At 49.7% G+C, this 21,224-nt stretch overlaps 1 protein-coding gene across 1 annotated transcript in view; it reads left to right on the top strand.

Annotated features, from left to right (window-relative positions):
- Positions 1–223: 223 nt before the first annotated feature.
- Positions 224–21,224, top strand: part of LOC144673035 (endonuclease 8-like 2) — a 45,681-nt gene continuing 24,680 nt past the window's right edge. The window contains exon 1 of the mRNA XM_078535031.1: positions 224–446. Within this exon, the coding sequence (XP_078391157.1) occupies positions 309–446 (138 nt within the window). The 5' untranslated portion in view covers positions 224–308. The remainder of the gene's footprint in view (positions 447–21,224) is intronic.

The raw sequence follows: 21,224 nt of genomic DNA, 5'->3' as shown, positions 1-21,224 counted from the left end.
AAAATCACTAAATTAACCTAAAAATGAATAAACCAGAGGGGTGTCCGCCCCAAGTGGGGTTGTAACCAAAATATAAACGTGAAAGAGAACCTACACAATCCAATGACAGTGACATTACCGGCAGTCCTGATCCGCCCTGTGTGTTGGGATTATTCTGATCCAGTCCCTATTGGCTCCTTTCCCCCCAGCCCTGGATCCAATTAGAGGAATGGAATTTACCTGGGAGTGTGAGAGGGAGAGTGAGTGTTGGTCACTCTGAGCTGGTGGAGGGAGTGACCTGTGAGTGAGTGAGTGAGAGTGAGTGAGAGATGCCTGAGGGTCCCTCAGTGAGGAGGTTTCACTCTGTAGCCTGTATGTTTGTTGGGGAAGTTGTGCAGAGAGTTACAGGGAGAACCAGGCAAGTCTGTCCGGGACTGCTGGTGGGTTTGAAGCTGCGGGAGTGTCAGGTAAGTTTGAGAGGAATGAGTTTAATGATTAAACACAGATAGAAACAAAAAACTGCGGAGACTGGGAATCCACAACAGAAACAGAAACAACTGGAGAAACTCAGCAGGTCTGACAGCCTCGGGGGGGGAAAAGCACTGAAGGGTCCTGAGGACTCCCAACCATAACCGTGATCCTCTCCACCCAGGCTCAGACCTGCTCAGCTTTCCCAGCTAATTCTGTTTCTGTAATGATTTGTTTCCTTACCTCACCTCCTACCTCCCTCCCTCCCTCCCACACTCTGCTCCTGTCTCTCACTTTACCTCCCGGTCACTCTGGCAGCCGCTCTCCTGTCTGGTTTGGTTCGGTTCGTGGCTCTCACTCTGGGTCTAGTTCGCTTGCTCGCTCTCTGACTGTCCCACACAGTCTCCACAATCACTCACACTCTCTCTCACTGTCCCATACAGTCTCCACAATCACTCACACTCTCTCTCACTGTCCCACACAGTCTCCACAATCACTCACACTCTCTCTCACTGTCCCATACAGTCTCCACAATCACTCACACTCTCTCTCACTGTCCCACACAGTCTCCAAAATCACTCACACTCTCTCTCACTGTCCCACACAGTCTCCACAATCACTCACACTCTCTCTCTGACTGTCCCACACAGTCTCCACAATCACTCACACTCTCTCTCTGACTGTCCCACACAGTCTCCACAATCACTCACACTCTCTCTCACTGTCCCACACAGTCTCCACAATCACTCACACTCTCTCTCACTGTCCCACATAGTCTCCAAAATCACTCACACTCTCTCTCACTGTCCCACACAGTCTCCACAATCACTCACACTCTCTCTCTGACTGTCCCACACAGTCTCCACAATCACTCACACTCTCTCTCACTGTCCCACACAGTCTCCACAATCACTCGCACTCTCTCTCACTGTCCCACACAGTGTCCACAATCACTCACACTCTCTCTCACTGTCCCATACAGTCTCCACAATCACTCACACTCTCTCTCACTGTCCCACATAGTCTCCACAATCACTCACACTCTCTCTGACTGTCCCACACAGTCTCCACAATCACTCACACTCTCTCTCACTGTCCCACACAGTCTCCACAATCACTCACACTCTCTCTGACTGTCCCACACAGTCTCCAAAATCACTCACACTCTCTCTCACTGTCCCACACAGTCTCCACAATCACTCACACTCTCTCTCACTGTCTCACACAGTCTCCACAATCACTCACACTCTCTCTGACTGTCTCATACAGTCTCCACAATCACTCACACTCTCTCTCTGACTGTCCCACACAGTCTCCACAATCACACACACTCTCTCTCACTGTCCCACACAGTCTCCAAAATCACTCACACTCTCTCTCACTGAACCACACAGTCTCCACAATCAATCACACTCTCTCTCACTGTCCCACACAGTCTCCACAATCACTCACACTCTCTCTCACTGTCCCACACAGTCTCCACAATCACTCACACTCTCTCTCACTGTCTCACACAGTCTCCAAAATCACTCACACTGTCTCTCACTGTCTCACACAGTCTGCACAATCACTCGCACTCTCTCTGACTGTCTCACACAGTCTCCACAATCACTCACACTCTCTCTCACTGTCTCACACAGTCCCCAAAATCAGTCACACTCTCTCTCACTGTCTCACACAGTCTCCACAATCACTCGCACTCTCTCTGACTGTCTCAGTCTCCACAATCACTCGCACTCTCTCTGACTGTCTCACACAGTCTCCAAAATCACTCGCACTCTCTCTGACTGTCTCACACAGTCTCCACAATCACTCACACTCTCTCTCATTGTCTCACACAGTCTCCACAATCACTCACACTCTCTCTCTGACTGTCCCACACAGTCTCCACAATCACTCTCACTCTCTCTCACTGACCACACAGTCTCCACAATCACTCACACTCTCTCTCACTGTCCCACATAGTCTCCACAATCACTCACACTCTCTCTCACTGTCCCACACTCTCCACAATCACTCACACTCTCTCTCACTGTCCCACACAGTCTCCACAATCACTCACACTCTCACTGTCCCACACAGTCTCCACAATCACTCACACTCTCACTGTCCCACACAGTCTCCACAATCACTCACACTCTCTCTCACTGACCGAAACACTCCCAACAATCACTCACACTCTCTCTCACTGTCCAACACAGTGTCCACAATCACACACACTCTCTCTCTGACTGTCTCACACAGTCTCCACAATCACTCACACTCTCTCTCTGACTGTACCACACGGTCTCCATAATCATTCACACTCTCTCTCACTGTCTCACACAGTCTCCACAATCACTCACACTCTCTCTCTGACTGTCCCACACGGTCTCCACAATCACTCACACTCTCTCTGACTGTCTCACACAGTCTCCACAATCACTCAAACTCTCTCTCACTGTCCCACACAGTCTCCACAATCACTCACACTCTCTCTCACTGACCCACACGGTCTCCACAATCACTCACACTCTCTCTGACTGTCTCACACAGTCTCCACAATCACTCAAACTCTCACTGTCTCACACTCTCCACAATCACTCACACTCTCTCTCACTGACCCACACGGTCTTCACAATCACTCACACTATCTCTGACTGTCTCACACAGTCTCCACAATCACTCAAACTCTCACTGTCTCACAATCTCCACAATCACTCACACTCCCTCTGACTGTCTCATACAGTCTCCACAATCACTCGCACTCTCTCTGTCCCACAGGGTCTCCACAATCACACACTCTCACTGTCCCACACAGTCTCCACAATCACTGACACTCTCACTGTCCCACACAGTCTCCACAATCACTCACACTCTCTCTCACTGTCCCACACAGTCTCCACAATCATTCTCACTCTCTCTCAGTGACCCACACAGTCTGCACAATCATTCACACTCTCTCTCACTGTCACACACAGTCTCCACAATCACTGACACTCTCTCTCACTGTCTCACACAGTCTCCACAATCAATCGCACTCTCTCTCACTGTCCCACACAGTCCCTACAATCACACACACTCTCTCTCAATGTCTCACACAGTCTCCACAATCACTCACACTCTCTCTGACTGTCTCACTCAGTCTCCACAATCACTCACACTCTCACTCTGACTGTCCCACACAGTCTCCACAATCACTCACACTCTCTCTCTGACTGTCCCACACGGTCTCCACAATCACTCACACTCTCTCTGACTGTCTCACACAGTCTCCACAATCACTCACACTCTCACTGTCTCACACTCTCCATAATCACTCACACTCTCTCTGACTGTCTCATACAGTCTCCACAATCAATCGCACTCTCTCTGTCCCACAGTCTCTCCACAATCACACACTCTCACTGTCCCACACAGTCTCCACAATCACTCACACTCTCTCTCACTGTCCCACACAGTCTCCACAATCACTCACACTCTCTCTCACTGTCCCACACAGTCTCCACAATCACTCACACTCTCTCTCACTGTCCCACACAGTCTCCACAATCACTCACACTCTCTCTCACTGTCTCACACAGTCTCCACAATCACTCGCACTCTCTCTCACTGTCCCACACAGTCTCCACAATCACACACACTCTCTCTCACTGTCCCACACAGTCTCCACAATCACTCACACTCTCACTCACTGTCTCACACAGTCTCCACAATCACACACACTCTCTCTCTGACTGTCCCACACAGTATCCATAATCACACACACTCACTCTCACTGTCCCACACAGTCTCCACAACCACTCACACTCTCTCTCACTGTCTCACACAGTCTCCACAATCACTCACACTCTCTCTCACTGTCCCACACTCTCCACAATCACTCACACTCTCTCTGACTGTCTCACACACTCTCCACAATCACTCACACTCTCACTGTCTCACACTCTCCATAATCACTCACACTCTCTCTGACTGTCTCATACAGTCTCCACAATCAATCGCACTCTCTCTGTCCCACAGGGTCTCCACAATCACACACTCTCACTGTCCCACACAGTCTCCACAATCACTCACACTCTCACTGTCCCACACAGTCTCCACAATCACTCACACTCTCTCTCACTGTCCCACACAGTCTCCACAATCACTCACACTCTCTCTCACTGTCCCACACAGTCTCCACAATAACTCACACTCTCTCTCACTGTCCCACACAATCTCCACAATCACTCACACTCTCTCTGACCGTCCCACACAGTCTCCACAATCACTCACACTCTCTCTGACTGTCCCACACAGTCTCCACAATCACACACACTCTCTCTCACTGTCCCACACAGTCTCCACAATCACTCACACTCTCTCTCACTTTCCCACACAGTTTCCACAATCACTCACACTCTCTCTGACTGTCCCACACAGTCTCCACAATCACTCACACTATCTCTCTGACTGTCCCACACAGTCTCCACAATCTCATACACTCTCTCTCACTGTCCCACACAGTCTCCACAATCACTCACACACTCTCTCTGACTGTCCCACACAGTCTCCACAATCACTCACACTCTCTCTCTGACTGTCCCCCACAGTCTCCAAAATCACTCTCACTCTCTCGCACTGTCCACACAGTCTCCACAATCACTCACACTCTCTCTCACTGTCCCACACAGTCTCCACAATCACTCACACTCTCTCTCACTGTCCCAATCTCTCCACAATCACTCACACTCTCTCTCACTGTCCCACACTCTCCACAATAACTCACACTGTCTCTCACTGTCCCACACAGTCTCCACAATTTCTCACACTCTCTCTCTGACAGTCCCACACGGTCTCCACAAACACTCACACTCTCTCTGACTGTCTCACACAGTCTCCACAATCACTCACACTCTCTCTCACTGTCCCACACTCTCCACAATCACTCACACTCTCTCTCACTGTCCCACACGATCTCTACAATCACTCACACTCTCTCTGACTGTCTGACACAGTCTCCACAGTCACACACTCTCACTGTCTCACACTCTCCACAATCACTCACACACTCTCTGACTGTCTCATACAGTCTCCACAATCACTCGCACTCTCTCTGTCCCACAGAGTCTCCACAATCACACACTCTCACTGTCCCACACAGTCTCCACAATCACTGACACTCTCACTGTCCCACACAGTCTCCACAATCACTCACACTCTCTCTCACTGTCCCACACAGTCTCCACAATCACTCTCACTCTCTCTCACTGTCCCACACAGTCTCCACAATCACTCACACTCTCTCTCACTGTCGCACACAGTCTCCACAATCACTCACACTCTCTCTCACTGTCTCACACAGTCTCCACAATCACTCGCACTCTCTCTCGCTGTCCCGCACAATCTCCACAATCACACACACTCTCTCTCACTGTCTGACACAGTCTCCACAATCACTCTCACTCTCTCTCACTGTCCCACACTCTCCACAATCACTCACACACTCTCTGACTGTCTGACACATACTCCACAATCACTCTCACTCTCTCTCTGACTGTCCCACACAGTCTCCACAATCACTCCCACTCTCTCTGACTGACTGTCCCACACGGTCTCCACAATCACTCACACTCTCTCTGACTGTCTCACACAGTCTCCACAATCACTCACACTCTCACTGTCTCACACTCTCCACAATCACTCACACTCTCTCTGTCTCATACAGTCTCCACAATCACTCGCACTCTCTCTGTCCCACAGAGTCTCCACAATCACACACTCTCACTGTCCCACATTGTCTCCACAATCACTCACACTCTCACTGTCCCACCCAGTCTCCACAATCACTCACACTCTCTCTCACTGTCCCACACAGTCTCCACAATCACTCACACTCTCTCTCACTGTCTCACACAGTCTCCACAATCACACACACTCTCTCTCTGACTGTCCCACACAGTCTCCACAATCACACACAGTCTCTTTCACTGTCTCATACAGTCTCCACAATCACTCACACTCTCTCTCTGACTGTCCCACACAGTCTCCTCAATCACTCACACTCTCGCTCACTGTCTCTCACAGTCTCCACAATCACTAACACTCTCTCTGACTGCCTCATAAAGTCTGCACAATCACTCACACTCTCACTGTCTCACACTCTCCACAATCACTCACACTCTCTCTGACTGTCTCACACGGTCTCCACAATCATTCACACTCTCTCTCACTTTCCCACACAGTCTCCACAATCACTCACACTCTCAATGTCTCACACTCTACACAATCACTCACACTCTCTCTGACTGTCTCATACAGTCTCCACAATCACTCGCACTCTCTCTGTCCCACACAGTCTCCACAATCAAACACTCTCACTGTCCCACACAGTCTCCACAATCACTGACACTCTCACTGTCCCACACAGTCTCCACAATGATTCTCACTCTCTCTCACTGTTCTACACAGTCTCCACAATCACTCAGACTCTCTCTTACTGTCCCACACAGTCTCCACAATCACTCACACTCTCTCTCACTGTCTCACACAGTCTCCACAATCACTCGCACTCTCTCTCACTGTCCCACACAGTCTCCACAATCACTCACACTCTCTCTCACGGTCTCATGCAGTCTCCACAATCACACACACTCTCTCTCACTGTCTCACACAGTCTCCACAATCACTCACACTCTCTCTCTGACTGTCCCACACAGTCTCCACAATCACTCACATTCTCTCTCACTGTCTCTCACAGTCTCCACAATCACTCACACTCTCTCTGACTGTCTCATAATGTCTCCACAATCACTCACACTCTCACTGTCTCACAATCACCACAATCACTCACACTCTCTCTGACTGTCTCACACAGTCTCCACAAGCACTCACACTCTCTCTCACTGTCCCAACACAGACTCCACAATCACTCACACTCTCTCTGACTGTCTCACATAGTCTCCACACTCACTCACACTCTCTCTCACTGTCCCACACAGTCTCCACAATCACTCACACTCTCTCTCACTGTCTCTCACAGTCTCCACAATCACTCACACTCTCTCTGACTGTCTCATAAAGTCTCCACAATCACTCACACTCTCACTGTCTCACACTCTCCACAATCACTCACACTCTCTCTGACTGTCTCACACGGTCTCCACAATCACTCACACTCTCCCTCACTGTCCCACACAGTCTCCACAATCACTCACACTCTCACTGTCTCACACTCTACACAATCACTCACACTCTCTCTGACTATCTCATAAAGTCTCCACAATCACTCGCACTCTCTCTGTCCCACACAGTCTCCACAATCACACACTCTCACTGTCCCACACAGTCTCCACAATCACTGACACTCTCACTGTCCCACACAGTCTCCACAATCACTCTCACTCTCTCTCACTGTCCCACACAGTCTCCACAATCACTCGCACTCTCTCTGACTGTCTCACACAGTCTCCACAATCACTCACACTCTCTCTCACTGTCTCACACAGTCTCCAAAATCACTCGCACTCTCTCTCACTGTCTCACACAGTCTCCACAATCACTCACACTCTCTCTCACTGTCTCACACAGTCTCCACAATCACTCACACTCTCTCTGACTGTCTCACAGTCTCCACAATCACTCCCACTCTCTCTGACTGTCTCACACGGTCTCCACAATCACTCACACTCTCTCTCACTGTCCCACACAGTCTCAACAAACACTCACACTCTCTCTGACTGTCTCACACAGTCTCCACAAACACTCGCACTCACTCTCTCTCACTGTCCCACACAGTCTGCACAATCACTCACACTCTCTCTCACTGTCTCACACAGTCTCCCCAATCACTCGCCCTCTCACTCACTGTCCCACACAGTCTCCACAATCACTCACACTCTCTCTCACTGTCTCACACAGTCTCCAAAATCACTCGCACTCTCTCTGACTGTCTCACACAGTCTCCACAATCACTCACACTCTCTCTGACTGTCTCACACAGTCTCCACAATCACTCACACTCTCACTGTCTCACACTCTACACAATCACTCACACTCTCTCTGTCTCATACAGTCTCCACAATCACTCGCACTCTCTCTGTCCCAAAGAGTCTCCACAATCACACACTCTCACTGTCCCACATAGTCTCCACAATCACTCACACTCTCACTGTCCCACACAGTCTCCACAATCACTCACACTCTCTCTCACTGTCCCACACAGTCTCCACAATCACTCACACTCTCTCTCACTGTCTCACACAGTCTCCACAATCACTCGCACTCTCTCTCACTGTCCCTCAGTCTCCACAATCAAACACACTCTCTCTCACTGTCTCACACAGTCTCCACAATCACTCACACTCTCTCTCACTGTCTCACACAGTCTCCACAATCACACACACTCTCTCTGACTGTCCCACACTGTCTCCACAATCACACAAACTCTCTCTCACTGTCTCACACAGTCTCCACAATCACTCACACTCTCTCTCACTGTCTCACACAGTCTCCTCAATCACTCACACTCTCTCTCACTGTCTCTCACAGTCTCCACAATCACTCACACTCTCTCTGACTGTCTCATAAAGTCTCCACAATCACTCACACTCTCACTGTCTCACACTCTCCACAATCACTCACACTCTCTCTGACTGTCTCACACGGTCTCCACAAGCACTCACACTCTCTCTCACTGTCCCACACAGTCTCCACAATCACTCACACTCTCACTGTCTCACACTCTAAACAATCACTCACACTCTCTCTGACTATCTCATACAGTCTCCACAATCACACACTCTCACTGTCCGACACAGTCTCCACAATCACTGACACTCTCACTGTCCCATACAGTCTCCACAATCACTCTCACTCGCTGTCACTGTCCCGCACAGTCTCCACAATCACTCAGACTCTCTCTCACTGTCCCACACAGTCACCACAATCACTCACACTCTCTCTCACTGTCTCACACAGTCTCCACAATCACTCGCACTCTCTCTCACTGTCTCACACAGTCTCCACAATCACTCACACTCTCTCTCACTGTCTCACACAGTCTCCACAATCACTCACACTCTCTCTCACTGTCCCACACAGTCTCCACAATCACTCAAACTCTCTCTCACTGTCTCATGCAGTCTCCACAATCACACACACTCTCTCTCACTGCCTCACACAGTCTCCACAATCACTCACACTCTCTCTCTGACTGTCTCACACAGTCTCCACAATCACTCACACTCTCTCTCACTGTCTCTCACAGTCTCCACAATCACTCACACTCTCTCTGACTGTCTCACACAGTCTCCACAATCAATCACACTCTCTCTCACTGTCCCACACTCTCCACAATCACTCACACTCTCTCTCACTGTCTCACACAGTCTCCACAATCACTCACACTCTCTCTCACTGTCCCACACAGTCTCCACAGTCACTCACACTCTCACTGTCTCACACTCTACACAATCACTCACACTCTCTCTGACTATCTCATACAGTCTCCACAATCACTCGCACTCTCTCTGTCCCACACAGTCTCCACAATCACACACTCTCACTGTCCCACACAGTCTCCACAATCACTCACACTCTCACTGTCCCACACAGTCTCCACAATAACTCTCACTCTCTCTCACTGTCCCACACAGTCTCCACAATCACTCAGACTCTCTCTCACTGTCCCACACAGTCTCCACAATCACTCACACTCTCTCTCACTGTCTCACACAGTCTCCACAATCACTGACACTCTCTCTCACTGTCCCACACAGTCTCCACAATCACTCACACTCTCTCTCACTGTCTCACACAGTCTCCACAATCACACACACTCTCTCTCACTGTCTCACACAGTCTCCACAATCACTCACACTCTCTCTCTGACTGTCCCACACAGTCTCCACAATCACTCACACTCTCTCTCACTGTCTCTCACAGTCTCCACAATCACTCACACTCTCTCTGACTGTCTCATAATTTCTCCACGATCACTCACACTCTCACTGTCTCACATTCACCACAATCACTCACACTCTCTCTGACTGTCTCACACAGTCTCCACAAGCACTCACACTCTCTCTCACTGTCCCAACACAGTCTCCACAATCACTCACACTCTCTCTGACTGTCTCACATAGTCTCCACAATCACTCACACTCTCTCTCACTGTCCCACACGGTCTCCACAATCACTCACACTCTCTCTCACTGTCTCACACAGCCTCCACAATCACTCGCACTCTCTCTCACTGTCCCACACAGTCTCCACAATCTCACACACTCTCTCTCACTGTCTCACACAGTCTCCACAATCACTCACACTCTCTCTCACTGTCTCCACAATCACACACACTCTCTCTCTGACTGTCCCACACAGTCTCCACAATCACACACACTCTCTCTCACTGTCTCACACAGTCTCCACAATCACTCACACTCTCTCTCTGACTGTCCCACACAGTCTCCACAATCACTCACACTCTCTCTCACTGTCTCTCACAGTCTCCACAATCACTCACACTCTCTCTGACTGTCTCATGCAGTCTCCACAATCACTCACACTCTCACTGTTTCACACTCTCCACAATCACTCACACTCTCTCTCACTGTCTCACACAGTCTCCACAATCACTCACAATCTCTCTCACTGTCCCACACAGTCTCCACAATCACTCACACTCTCTCTCACTGTCCCACACAATCTCCACAATCACTCACACTCTCTCTCACTGTCTCACACAGTCTCCTAAATCACTCGCACTCTCTCTGACTGTCTCACACAGTCTCCACAATCACTCACACTCTCTCTCACTGTCTCACACAGTCTCCACAATCACTCACACTCTCTCTCACTGTCTCACACAGTCTCCACAATCACTCACACTCTCTCTGACTGTCTCACAGTCTCCACAATCACTCCCACATTCTCTCACTGTCTCACACACTCTCCACAATCACTCCCACTCTCTCTGACTGTCTCACACGGTCTCCACAATCACTCACACTCTCTCTCACTGTCCCACACAATCTCCAAAATCACTCGCACTCTCTCTGACTGTCTCACACAGTCTCCACAATCACTCACACTCTCACTGTCTCACACTCTCCACAATCACTCACACTCTCTCTGTCTCATACAGTCTCCACAATCACTCGCACTCTCTCTGTCCCACAGAGTCTCCACAATCACACACTCTCACTGTCCCACATAGTCTCCACAATCACTCACACTCTCACTGAACCACACAGTCTCCACCATCACTCACACTCTCTCTCACTGTCCCACACAGTCTCCGCAATCACTCACACTCTCTCTCACTGTCTCACACAGTCTCCACAATCACTCGCACTCTCTCTCACTGTCCCACACAGTCTCCACAATCACACACACTCTCTCTGACTGTCTCACACAGTCTCCACAATCACTCACACTCTCTCTCACTGTCTCACACAGTCTCCACAATCACACACACTCTCTCTGACTGTCCCACACTGTCTCCACAATCACACACACTCTCTCTCACTGTCTCACACAGTCTCCACAATCACTCACACTCTTTCTCTGACTGTCCCACACAGTCTCCTCAATCACTCACACTCTCTCTCACTGTCTCTCACAGTCTCCACAATCACTCACACTCTCTCTGACTGTCTCATAAAGTCTCCACAATCACTCACACTCTAACTGTCTCACACTCTCCACAATCACTCACACTCTCTCTGACTGTCTCACACGGTCTCCACAATCACTCACACTCTCTCTCACTGTCCCACACAGTCTCCACAATCACTCACACTCTCACTGTCTCACACTCTACACAATCACTCACACTCTCTCTGACTATCTCATACAGTCTCCACAATCACTCGCACTCTCTCTGTCCCACACAGTCTCCACAATCACACACTCTCACTGTCCCACACAGTCTCCACAATCACTCACACTCTCACTGTTCCATACAGTCTCCACAATCACTCTCACTCTCTCTCACTGTCCCACACAGTCTCCACAATCACTCAGACTCTCTCTCATTGTCCCACACAGTCTCCACAATCACTCACACTCTCTCTCACTGTCTCACACAGTCTCCACAATCACTCGCACTCTCTCTCACTGTCCCACACAGTCTCCACAATCACTCACACTCTCTCTCACTGTCTCACACAGTCTCCACAATCACTCGCACTCTCTCTCACTGTCCCACACAGTCTCCACAATCACTCACACTCTCTCTCTGACTGTCCTTACACAGTCTCCACAATCACTCACACTCTCTCTCACTGTCTCTCACAGTCTCCACAATCACTCAAACTCTCTCTGACTGTCTCACACGGTCTCCACAATCACTCACACTCTCTCTCACTGTCCCACACAGTCTCCACAATCACTCACACTCTCACTGTCTCACACTCTACACAATCACTCACACTCTCTCTGACTCTCTCATACAGTCTCCACAATCACTCGCACTCTCTCTGTCCCACACAGTCTCCACAATCACTCACACTCTCACTGTCCCACACAGTCTCCACAATCACTCTCACTCTCTCTCACTGTCCCACACAGTCTCCACAATCACTCACACTCTCTCTCACTGTCCCACACAGTCTCCACAATCACACACACTCCCTCTCACTGTCCCACACAGTCTCCACAATGACTCACACTCTCTCTCACTGTCCACACAGTCTCCACAATCACTCACACTCTCTCTCACTGTCTCACACAGCCTCCACAATCACTCACACTCTCTCTCACTGTCCCACACAGTCTCCACAATCACACACACTCTCTCTCACTGTCCCAAACACATTCCACAATCACTCACACTCTCTCTCACTGTCTCACACAGTCTCCACAATCACTCACACTCTCTCTCTGACTGTCCCACACAGTCTCCACAATCACTCACACTCTCTCTCACTGTCTCTCACAGTCTCCACAATCACTCACACTCTCTCTGACTGTCTCATGCAGTCTCCACAATCACTCACACTCTCACTGTTTCACACTCTCCACAATCACTCTCACTCTCTCTCACTGTCCCACACAGTCTCCACAATCTCTCAGACTCTCTCTCACTGTCCCACACAGTCTCCACAATGACTCACACTCTCTCTCACTGTCTCACACAGTCTCCACAATCTCTCAGACTCTCTCTCACTGTCCCACACAGTCTCCACAATGACTCACACTCTCTCTCACTGTCCCATACAGTCTCCACAATCACTCGCACTCTCTCTCACTGTCCCACACAGTCTCCACAATCACTCACACTCTCTCTCACTGTCTCACACAGTCTCCACAATCACTCGCACTCTCTCTCACTGTCCCACACAGTCTCCACAATCACTCACACTCTCTCTCACTGTCCCACACAGTCTCCACAATCACTCGCACTCTCTCTCTGACTGTCCCACACAGTCTCCACAATCACTCGCACTCTCTCTCTGACTGTCCCACACAGTCTCCACAATCACACACACTCTCTCTCACTGTCTCTCACAGTCTCCACAATCACTCACACTCTCTCTGACTGTCTCATGCAGTCTCCACAATCACTCACACTCTCACTGTTTCACACTCTCCACAATCACTCTCACTCTCTCTCACTGTCCCACACAGTCTCCACAATCACACACACTCTCTCTCACTGTCTCTCACAGTCTCCACAATCACTCACAATCTCTCTCTGACTGTCCCACACAGTCTCCACAATCACTCACACTCTCTCTCACTGTCTCTCACAGTCTCCACAATCACTCACACTCTCTCTGACTGTCTCATAATGTCTCCACAATCACTCACACTCTCACTGTCTCACATTCACCACAATCACTCACACTCTCTCTGACTGTCTCACACAGTCTCCACAAGCACTCACACTCTCTCTCTCTGTCCCAACATAGTCTCCACAATCACTCAGACTCTCTCTGACTGTCTCACATAGTCTCCACAATCACTCACACTCTCTCTCACTGTCCCACACAGTCTCTACAATCACTCACACTCTCTGTCACTGTCTCACACAGCCTCCACAATCACTCGCACTCTCTCTCACTGTCCCACACAGTCTCCACAACCTCACACACTCTCTCTCACTGTCTCACACAGTCTCCACAATCACTCACACTCTCTCTCACTGTCTCCACAATCACACTTACTCTCTCTCTGACTGTCCCACACAGTCTCCACAATCACACACACTCTCTCTCACTGTCTCACACAGTCTCCACAATCACTCACACTCTCTCTCTGACTGTCCCACACAGTCTCCACAATCACTCACACTCTCTCTCACTGTCTCTCACAGTCTCCACAATCACTCACACTCTCTCTGACTGTCTCATGCAGTCTCCACAATCACTCACACTCTCACTGTTTCACACTCTCCACAATCACTCACACTCTCTCTCACTGTCTCACCCAGTCTCCACAATCACTCACACTCTCTCTCACTGTCCCACACAGTCTCCACAATCACTCACACTCTCTCTCACTGTCCCACACAGTCTCCACAATCACACACACTCTCTCTCACTGTCTCACACAGTCTCCAAAATCACTCACACTCTCTCTCACTGTCTCACACAGTCTCCACAATCACTCGCACTCTCTCTGACTGTCTCACACAGTCTCCACAATCACTCACACTCTCTCTCACTGTCTCACACAGTCTCCAAAATCACTCGCACTCTCTCTGACTGTCTCACACAGTCTCCACAATCACTCACACTCTCTCTCACTGTCTCACACAGTCTCCACAATCACTCACACTCTCTCTCACTGCCTCACACAGTCTCCACAATCACTCACACTCTCTCTGACTGTCTCACAGTCTCCACAATCACTCCCACTCTCTCGCACTGTCTCACACACTCTCCACAATCACTTCCACTCTCTCTGACTGTCTGACACGGTCTCCACAATCACTCACACTCTCTCTCACTGTCCCACACAGTCTCCACAATCACTCACACTCTCACTGTCTCACACTCTCCACAATCACTCACACTCTCTCTGTCTCATACAGTCTCCACAATCACTCGCACTCTCTCTGTCCCACAGAGTCTCCACAATCACACACTCTCACTGTCCCACATAGTCTCTACAATCACTCACACTCTCACTGTCCCACACAGTCTCCACAATCACTCACACTCTCTCTCACTGTCCCACACAGTCTCCACAATCACTCACACTCTCTCTCACTGTCTCACACAGTCTCCACAATCACTCGCACTCTCTCTCACTGTCCCACACAGTCTCCACAATCACTCACACTCTCTCTCACTGTCTCACACAGTCTCCACAATCACTCACACTCTCTCACTGTCTCACACAGTCTCCACAATCACACACACTCTCTCTGACTGTCCCACACTGTCTCCACAATCACACACACTCTCTCCCACTGTCTCACACAGTCTCCACAATCACTCACACTCTCTCTCTGACTGTCCCACACAGTCTCCACAATCACACACACTCTCTCTCACTGTCTCACACAGTCTCCACAATCACTCACTCTCTCTCTCTGACTGTCCCACACAGTCTCCTCAATCACTCACACTCTCTCTCACTGTCTCTCACAGTCTCCACAATCACTCACACTCTCTCTGACTCTCTCATAACGTCTCCACAATCACTCACACTCTCACTGTCTCACACTCTCCACAATCACTCACACTCTCTCTGACTGTCTCACACGGTCTCCACAATCACCCACACTCTCTCTCACTGTCCCACACAGTCTCCACAATCACTCACACTCTCACTGTCTCACACTCTACACAATCACTCACACTCTCTCTGACTATCTCATACAGTCTCCACAATCACTCGCACTCTCTCTGTCCCACACAGTCTCCACAATCACACACTCTCACTGTCCCACACAGTCTCCACAATCACGCACACTCTCTCTCACTGTCCCACACAGTCTCCACAATCACTCACACTCTCACTGTCCCACACAGTCTCCACAATCACTCACACTCTCTCTCACTGTCTCTCACAGTCTCCACAATCATTCACACTCTCTCTGACTGTCTCATAATTTTTCCACAATCACTCACACTCTCACTGTCTCACACTCACCACAATCACTCACACTCTCTCTGACTGTCTCACACAGTCTCCACAAGCACTCACACTCTCTCTCACTGTCCCACACAGTCTCCACAATCACTCACACTCTCTCTCACTGTCTCACACAGCCTCCACAATCACTCGCACTCTCTCTCTGTCCCACACAGTCTCCACAATCTCACACACTCTCTCTCACTGTCTCTCACAATCTCCACAATCACACACTCTCTCTGACTGTCTCATAATGTCTCCACAATCACACACACTCTCTCTCTGACTGTCCCACACAGTCTCCACAATCACACACACTCTCTCTCACTGTCTCACACAGTCTCCACAATCACTCACACTCTCTCTCTGACTGTCCCACACAGTCTCCACAATCACTCACACTCTCTCTCACTGTCTCTCACAGTCTCCACAATCACTCACACTCTCTCTCACTGTCCCACACAATCTCCACAATCACTCACACTCTCTCTCACTGTCTCACACAGTCTCCTAAATCACTCGCACTCTCTCTGACTGTCTCACACAGTCTCCACAATGACTCACACTCTCTCTCACTGTCTCACACAGTCTCCACAATCACTCACACTCTCTCTCACTGTCTCACACAGTCTCCACAATCACTCACACTCTCTCTGACTGTCTCACAGTCTCCACAATCACTCCCACATTCTCTCACTGTCTCACACACTCTCCACAATCACTCCCACTCTCTCTGACTGTCTCACACGGTCTCCGCAATCACTCACACTCTCTCTCACTGTCCCACACAGTCTCCACAATCACTCACACTCTCTCTGACTGTCTCACACGGTCTCCGCAATCACTCACACTCTCTCTCACTGTCCCACACAGTCTCCACAATCACTCACACTCTCTCTCACTGTCTCACACAATCTCCAAAATCACTCGCACTCTCTCTGACTGTCTCACACAGTCTCCACAATCACTCACACTCTCACTGTCTCACACTCTCCACAATCACTCACACTCTCTCTGTCTCATACAGTCTCCACAATCACTCGCACTCTCTCTGTCCCACAGAGTCTCCACAATCACACACTCTCACTGTCCCACATAGTCTCCACAATCACTCACACTCTCACTGTACCACACAGTCTCCACCATCACTCACACTCTCTCTCACTGTCCCACACAGTCTCCGCAATCACTCACACTCTCTCTCACTGTCTCACACAGTCTCCACAATCACTCACACTCTCTCTCACTGTCTCACACAGTCTCCACAATCACTCGCACTCTCTCTCACTGTCCCACACAGTCTCCACAATCACACACACTTTCTCTGACTGTCTCACACAGTCTCCACAATCACTCACACTCTCTCTCACTGTCTCACACAGTCTCCACAATCACACACACTCTCTCTGACTGTCCCACACTGTCTCCACAATCACACACACTCTCTCTCACTGTCTCACACAGTCTCCACAATCACTCACACTCTTTCTCAGACTGTCCCACACAGTCTCCTCAATCACTCACACTCTCTCTCACTGTCTCTCACAGTCTCCACAATCACTCACACTCTCTCTGACTGTCTCATAAAGTCTCCACAATCACTCACACTCTAACTGTCTCACACTCTCCACAATCACTCACACTCTCTCTGACTGTCTCACACGGTCTCCACAATCACTCACACTCTCTCTCACTGTCCCACACAGTCTCCACAATCACTCACACTCTCACTGTCTCACACTCTACACAATCACTCACACTCTCTCTGACTATCTCATACAGTCTCCACAATCACTCGCACTCTCTCTGTCCCACACAGTCTCCACAATCACACACTCTCACTGTCCCACACAGTCTCCACAATCACTCACACTCTCACTGTCCCATACAGTCTCCACAATCACTCTCACTCTCTCTCACTGTCCCACACAGTCTCCACAATCACTCAGACTCTCTCTCATTGTCCCACACAGTCTCCACAATCACTCACACTCTCTCTCACTGTCTCACACAGTCTCCACAATCACTCGCACTCTCTCTCACTGTCCCACACAGTCTCCACAATCACTCACACTCTCTCTCACTGTCTCACACAGTCTCCACAATCACTCGCACTCTCTCTCACTGTCCCACACAGTCTCCACAATCACTCACACTCTCTCTCTGACTGTCCTTACACAGTCTCCACAATCACTCACACTCTCTCTCACTGTCTCTCACAGTCTCCACAATCACTCACACTCTCTCTGACTGTCTCACACGGTCTCCACAATCACTCACACTCTCTCTCACTGTCCCACACAGTCTCCACAATCACTCACACTCTCACTGTCTCACACTCTACACAATCACTCACACTCTCTCTGACTCTCTCATACAGTCTCCACAATCACTCGCACTCTCTCTGTCCCACACAGTCTCCACAATCACTCACACTCTCACTGTCCCACACAGTCTCCACAATCACTCTCACTCTCTCTCACTGTCCCACACAGTCTCCACAATCTCTCAGACTCTCTCTCACTGTCCCACACAGTCTCCACAATCACTCACACTCTCTCTCACTGTCTCACACAGTCTCCACAATCACTCACACTCTCTCTCTCACTGTCCCACACAGTCTCCACAATCACTCACACTCTCTCTCACTGTCTCACACAGTCTCCACAATCACTCACACTCTCTCTCTCACTGTCCCACACAGTCTCCACAATCACTCACACTCTCTCTCACTGTCTCACACAGTCTCCACAATCACTCTCACTCTCTCTCACTGTCCCACACAGTCTCCACAATCTCTCAGACTCTCTCTCACTGTCCCACACAGTCTCCACAATGACTCACACTCTCTCTCACTGTCTCACACAGTCTCCACAATCACTCGCACTCTCTCTCACTGTCCCACACAGTCTCCACAATCACTCACACTCTCTCTCACTGTCCCACACAGTCTCCACAATCTCACACACTCTCTCTCACTGTCCCACACAGTCTCCAAAATCACTCACACTCTCTCTCACTGTCCCACACAGTCTCCACAATCACTCACACTCTCTCTCACTGTCTCACACAGTCTCCAAAATCACTCACACTGTCTCTCACTGTCTCACACAGTCTCCACAATCACTCACAATCTCTCTCTGACTGTCCCACACAGTCTCCACAATCACTCACACTCTCTCTCACTGTCTCTCACAGTCTCCACAATCACTCACACTCTCTCTGACTGTCTCATAATGTCTCCACAATCACTCACACTCTCACTGTCTCACATTCACCACAATCACTCACACTCTCTCTGACTGTCTCACACAGTCTCCACAAGCACTCACACTCTCTCTCACTGTCCCAACACAGTCTCCACAATCACTCAGACTCTCTCTGACTGTCTCACATAGTCTCCACAATCACTCACACTCTCTCTCACTGTCCCACACAGTCTCTACAATCACTCACACTCTCTGTCACTGTCTCACACAGCCTCCACAATCACTCGCACTCTCTCTCACTGTCCCACACAGTCTCCACAACCTCACACACTCTCTCTCACTGTCTCACACAGTCTCCACAATCACTCACACTCTCTCTCACTGTCTCCACAATCACACTTACTCTCTCTCTGAATGTCCCACACAGTCTCCACAATCACACACACTCTCTCTCACTGTCTCACACAGTCTCCACAATCACTCACACTCTCTCTCTGACTGTCCCACACAGTCTCCACAATCACTCACACTCTCTCTCACTGTCTCTCACAGTCTCCACAATCACTCACACTCTCTCTGACTGTCTCATGCAGTCTCCACAATCACTCACACTCTCACTGTTTCACACTCTCCACAATCACTCACACTCTCTCTCACTGTCTCACCCAGTCTCCACAATCACTCACACTCTCTCTCACTGTCCCACACAGTCTCCACAATCACTCACACTCTCTCTCACTGTCCCACACAGTCTCCACAATCACACACACTCTCTCTCACTGTCTCACACAGTCTCCAAAATCACTCACACTCTCTCTCACTGTCTCACACAGTCTCCACAATCACTCGCACTCTCTCTGACTGTCTCACACAGTCTCCACAATCACTCACACTCTCTCTCACTGTCTCACACAGTCTCCAAAATCACTCGCACTCTCTCTGACTGTCTCACACAGTCTCCACAATCACTCACACTCTCTCTCACTGTCTCACACAGTCTCCACAATCACTCACACTCTCTCTCACTGCCTCACACAGTCTCCACAATCACTCACACTCTCTCTGACTGTCTCACAGTCTCCACAATCACTCCCACTCTCTCGCACTGTCTCACACACTCTCCACAATCACTTCCACTCTCTCTGACTGTCTGACACGGTCTCCACAATCACTCACACTCTCTCTCACTGTCCCACACAGTCTCCACAATCACTCACACTCTCTCTGACTGTCTCACACAGTCTCCACAATCACTCACACTCACTCTCTCTCACTGTCCCACACAGTCTCCACAATCACTCACACTCTCTCCTACTGTCTCACACAGTCTCCACAATCACTCGCCCTTTCACTCACTGTCCCACACAGTCTCCACAATCACTCACACTCTCTCTCACTGTCTCACACAGTCTCCAAAATCACTCGCACTCTCTCTGACTGTCTCACACAGTCTCCACAATCACTCACACTCTCTCTGACTGTCTCACACAGTCTCCACAATCACTCACACTCTCACTG

This window comes from Cetorhinus maximus, unplaced genomic scaffold (genome assembly GCF_964194155.1).
Source record: "Cetorhinus maximus unplaced genomic scaffold, sCetMax3.hap1.1 HAP1_SCAFFOLD_214, whole genome shotgun sequence".
Taxonomy (NCBI): Eukaryota; Metazoa; Chordata; class Chondrichthyes; order Lamniformes; family Cetorhinidae; genus Cetorhinus; species Cetorhinus maximus.
The sequence above is the reverse complement of the archived record's forward strand: the minus strand, read 5'-3'. Positions and strand labels throughout refer to the sequence as shown.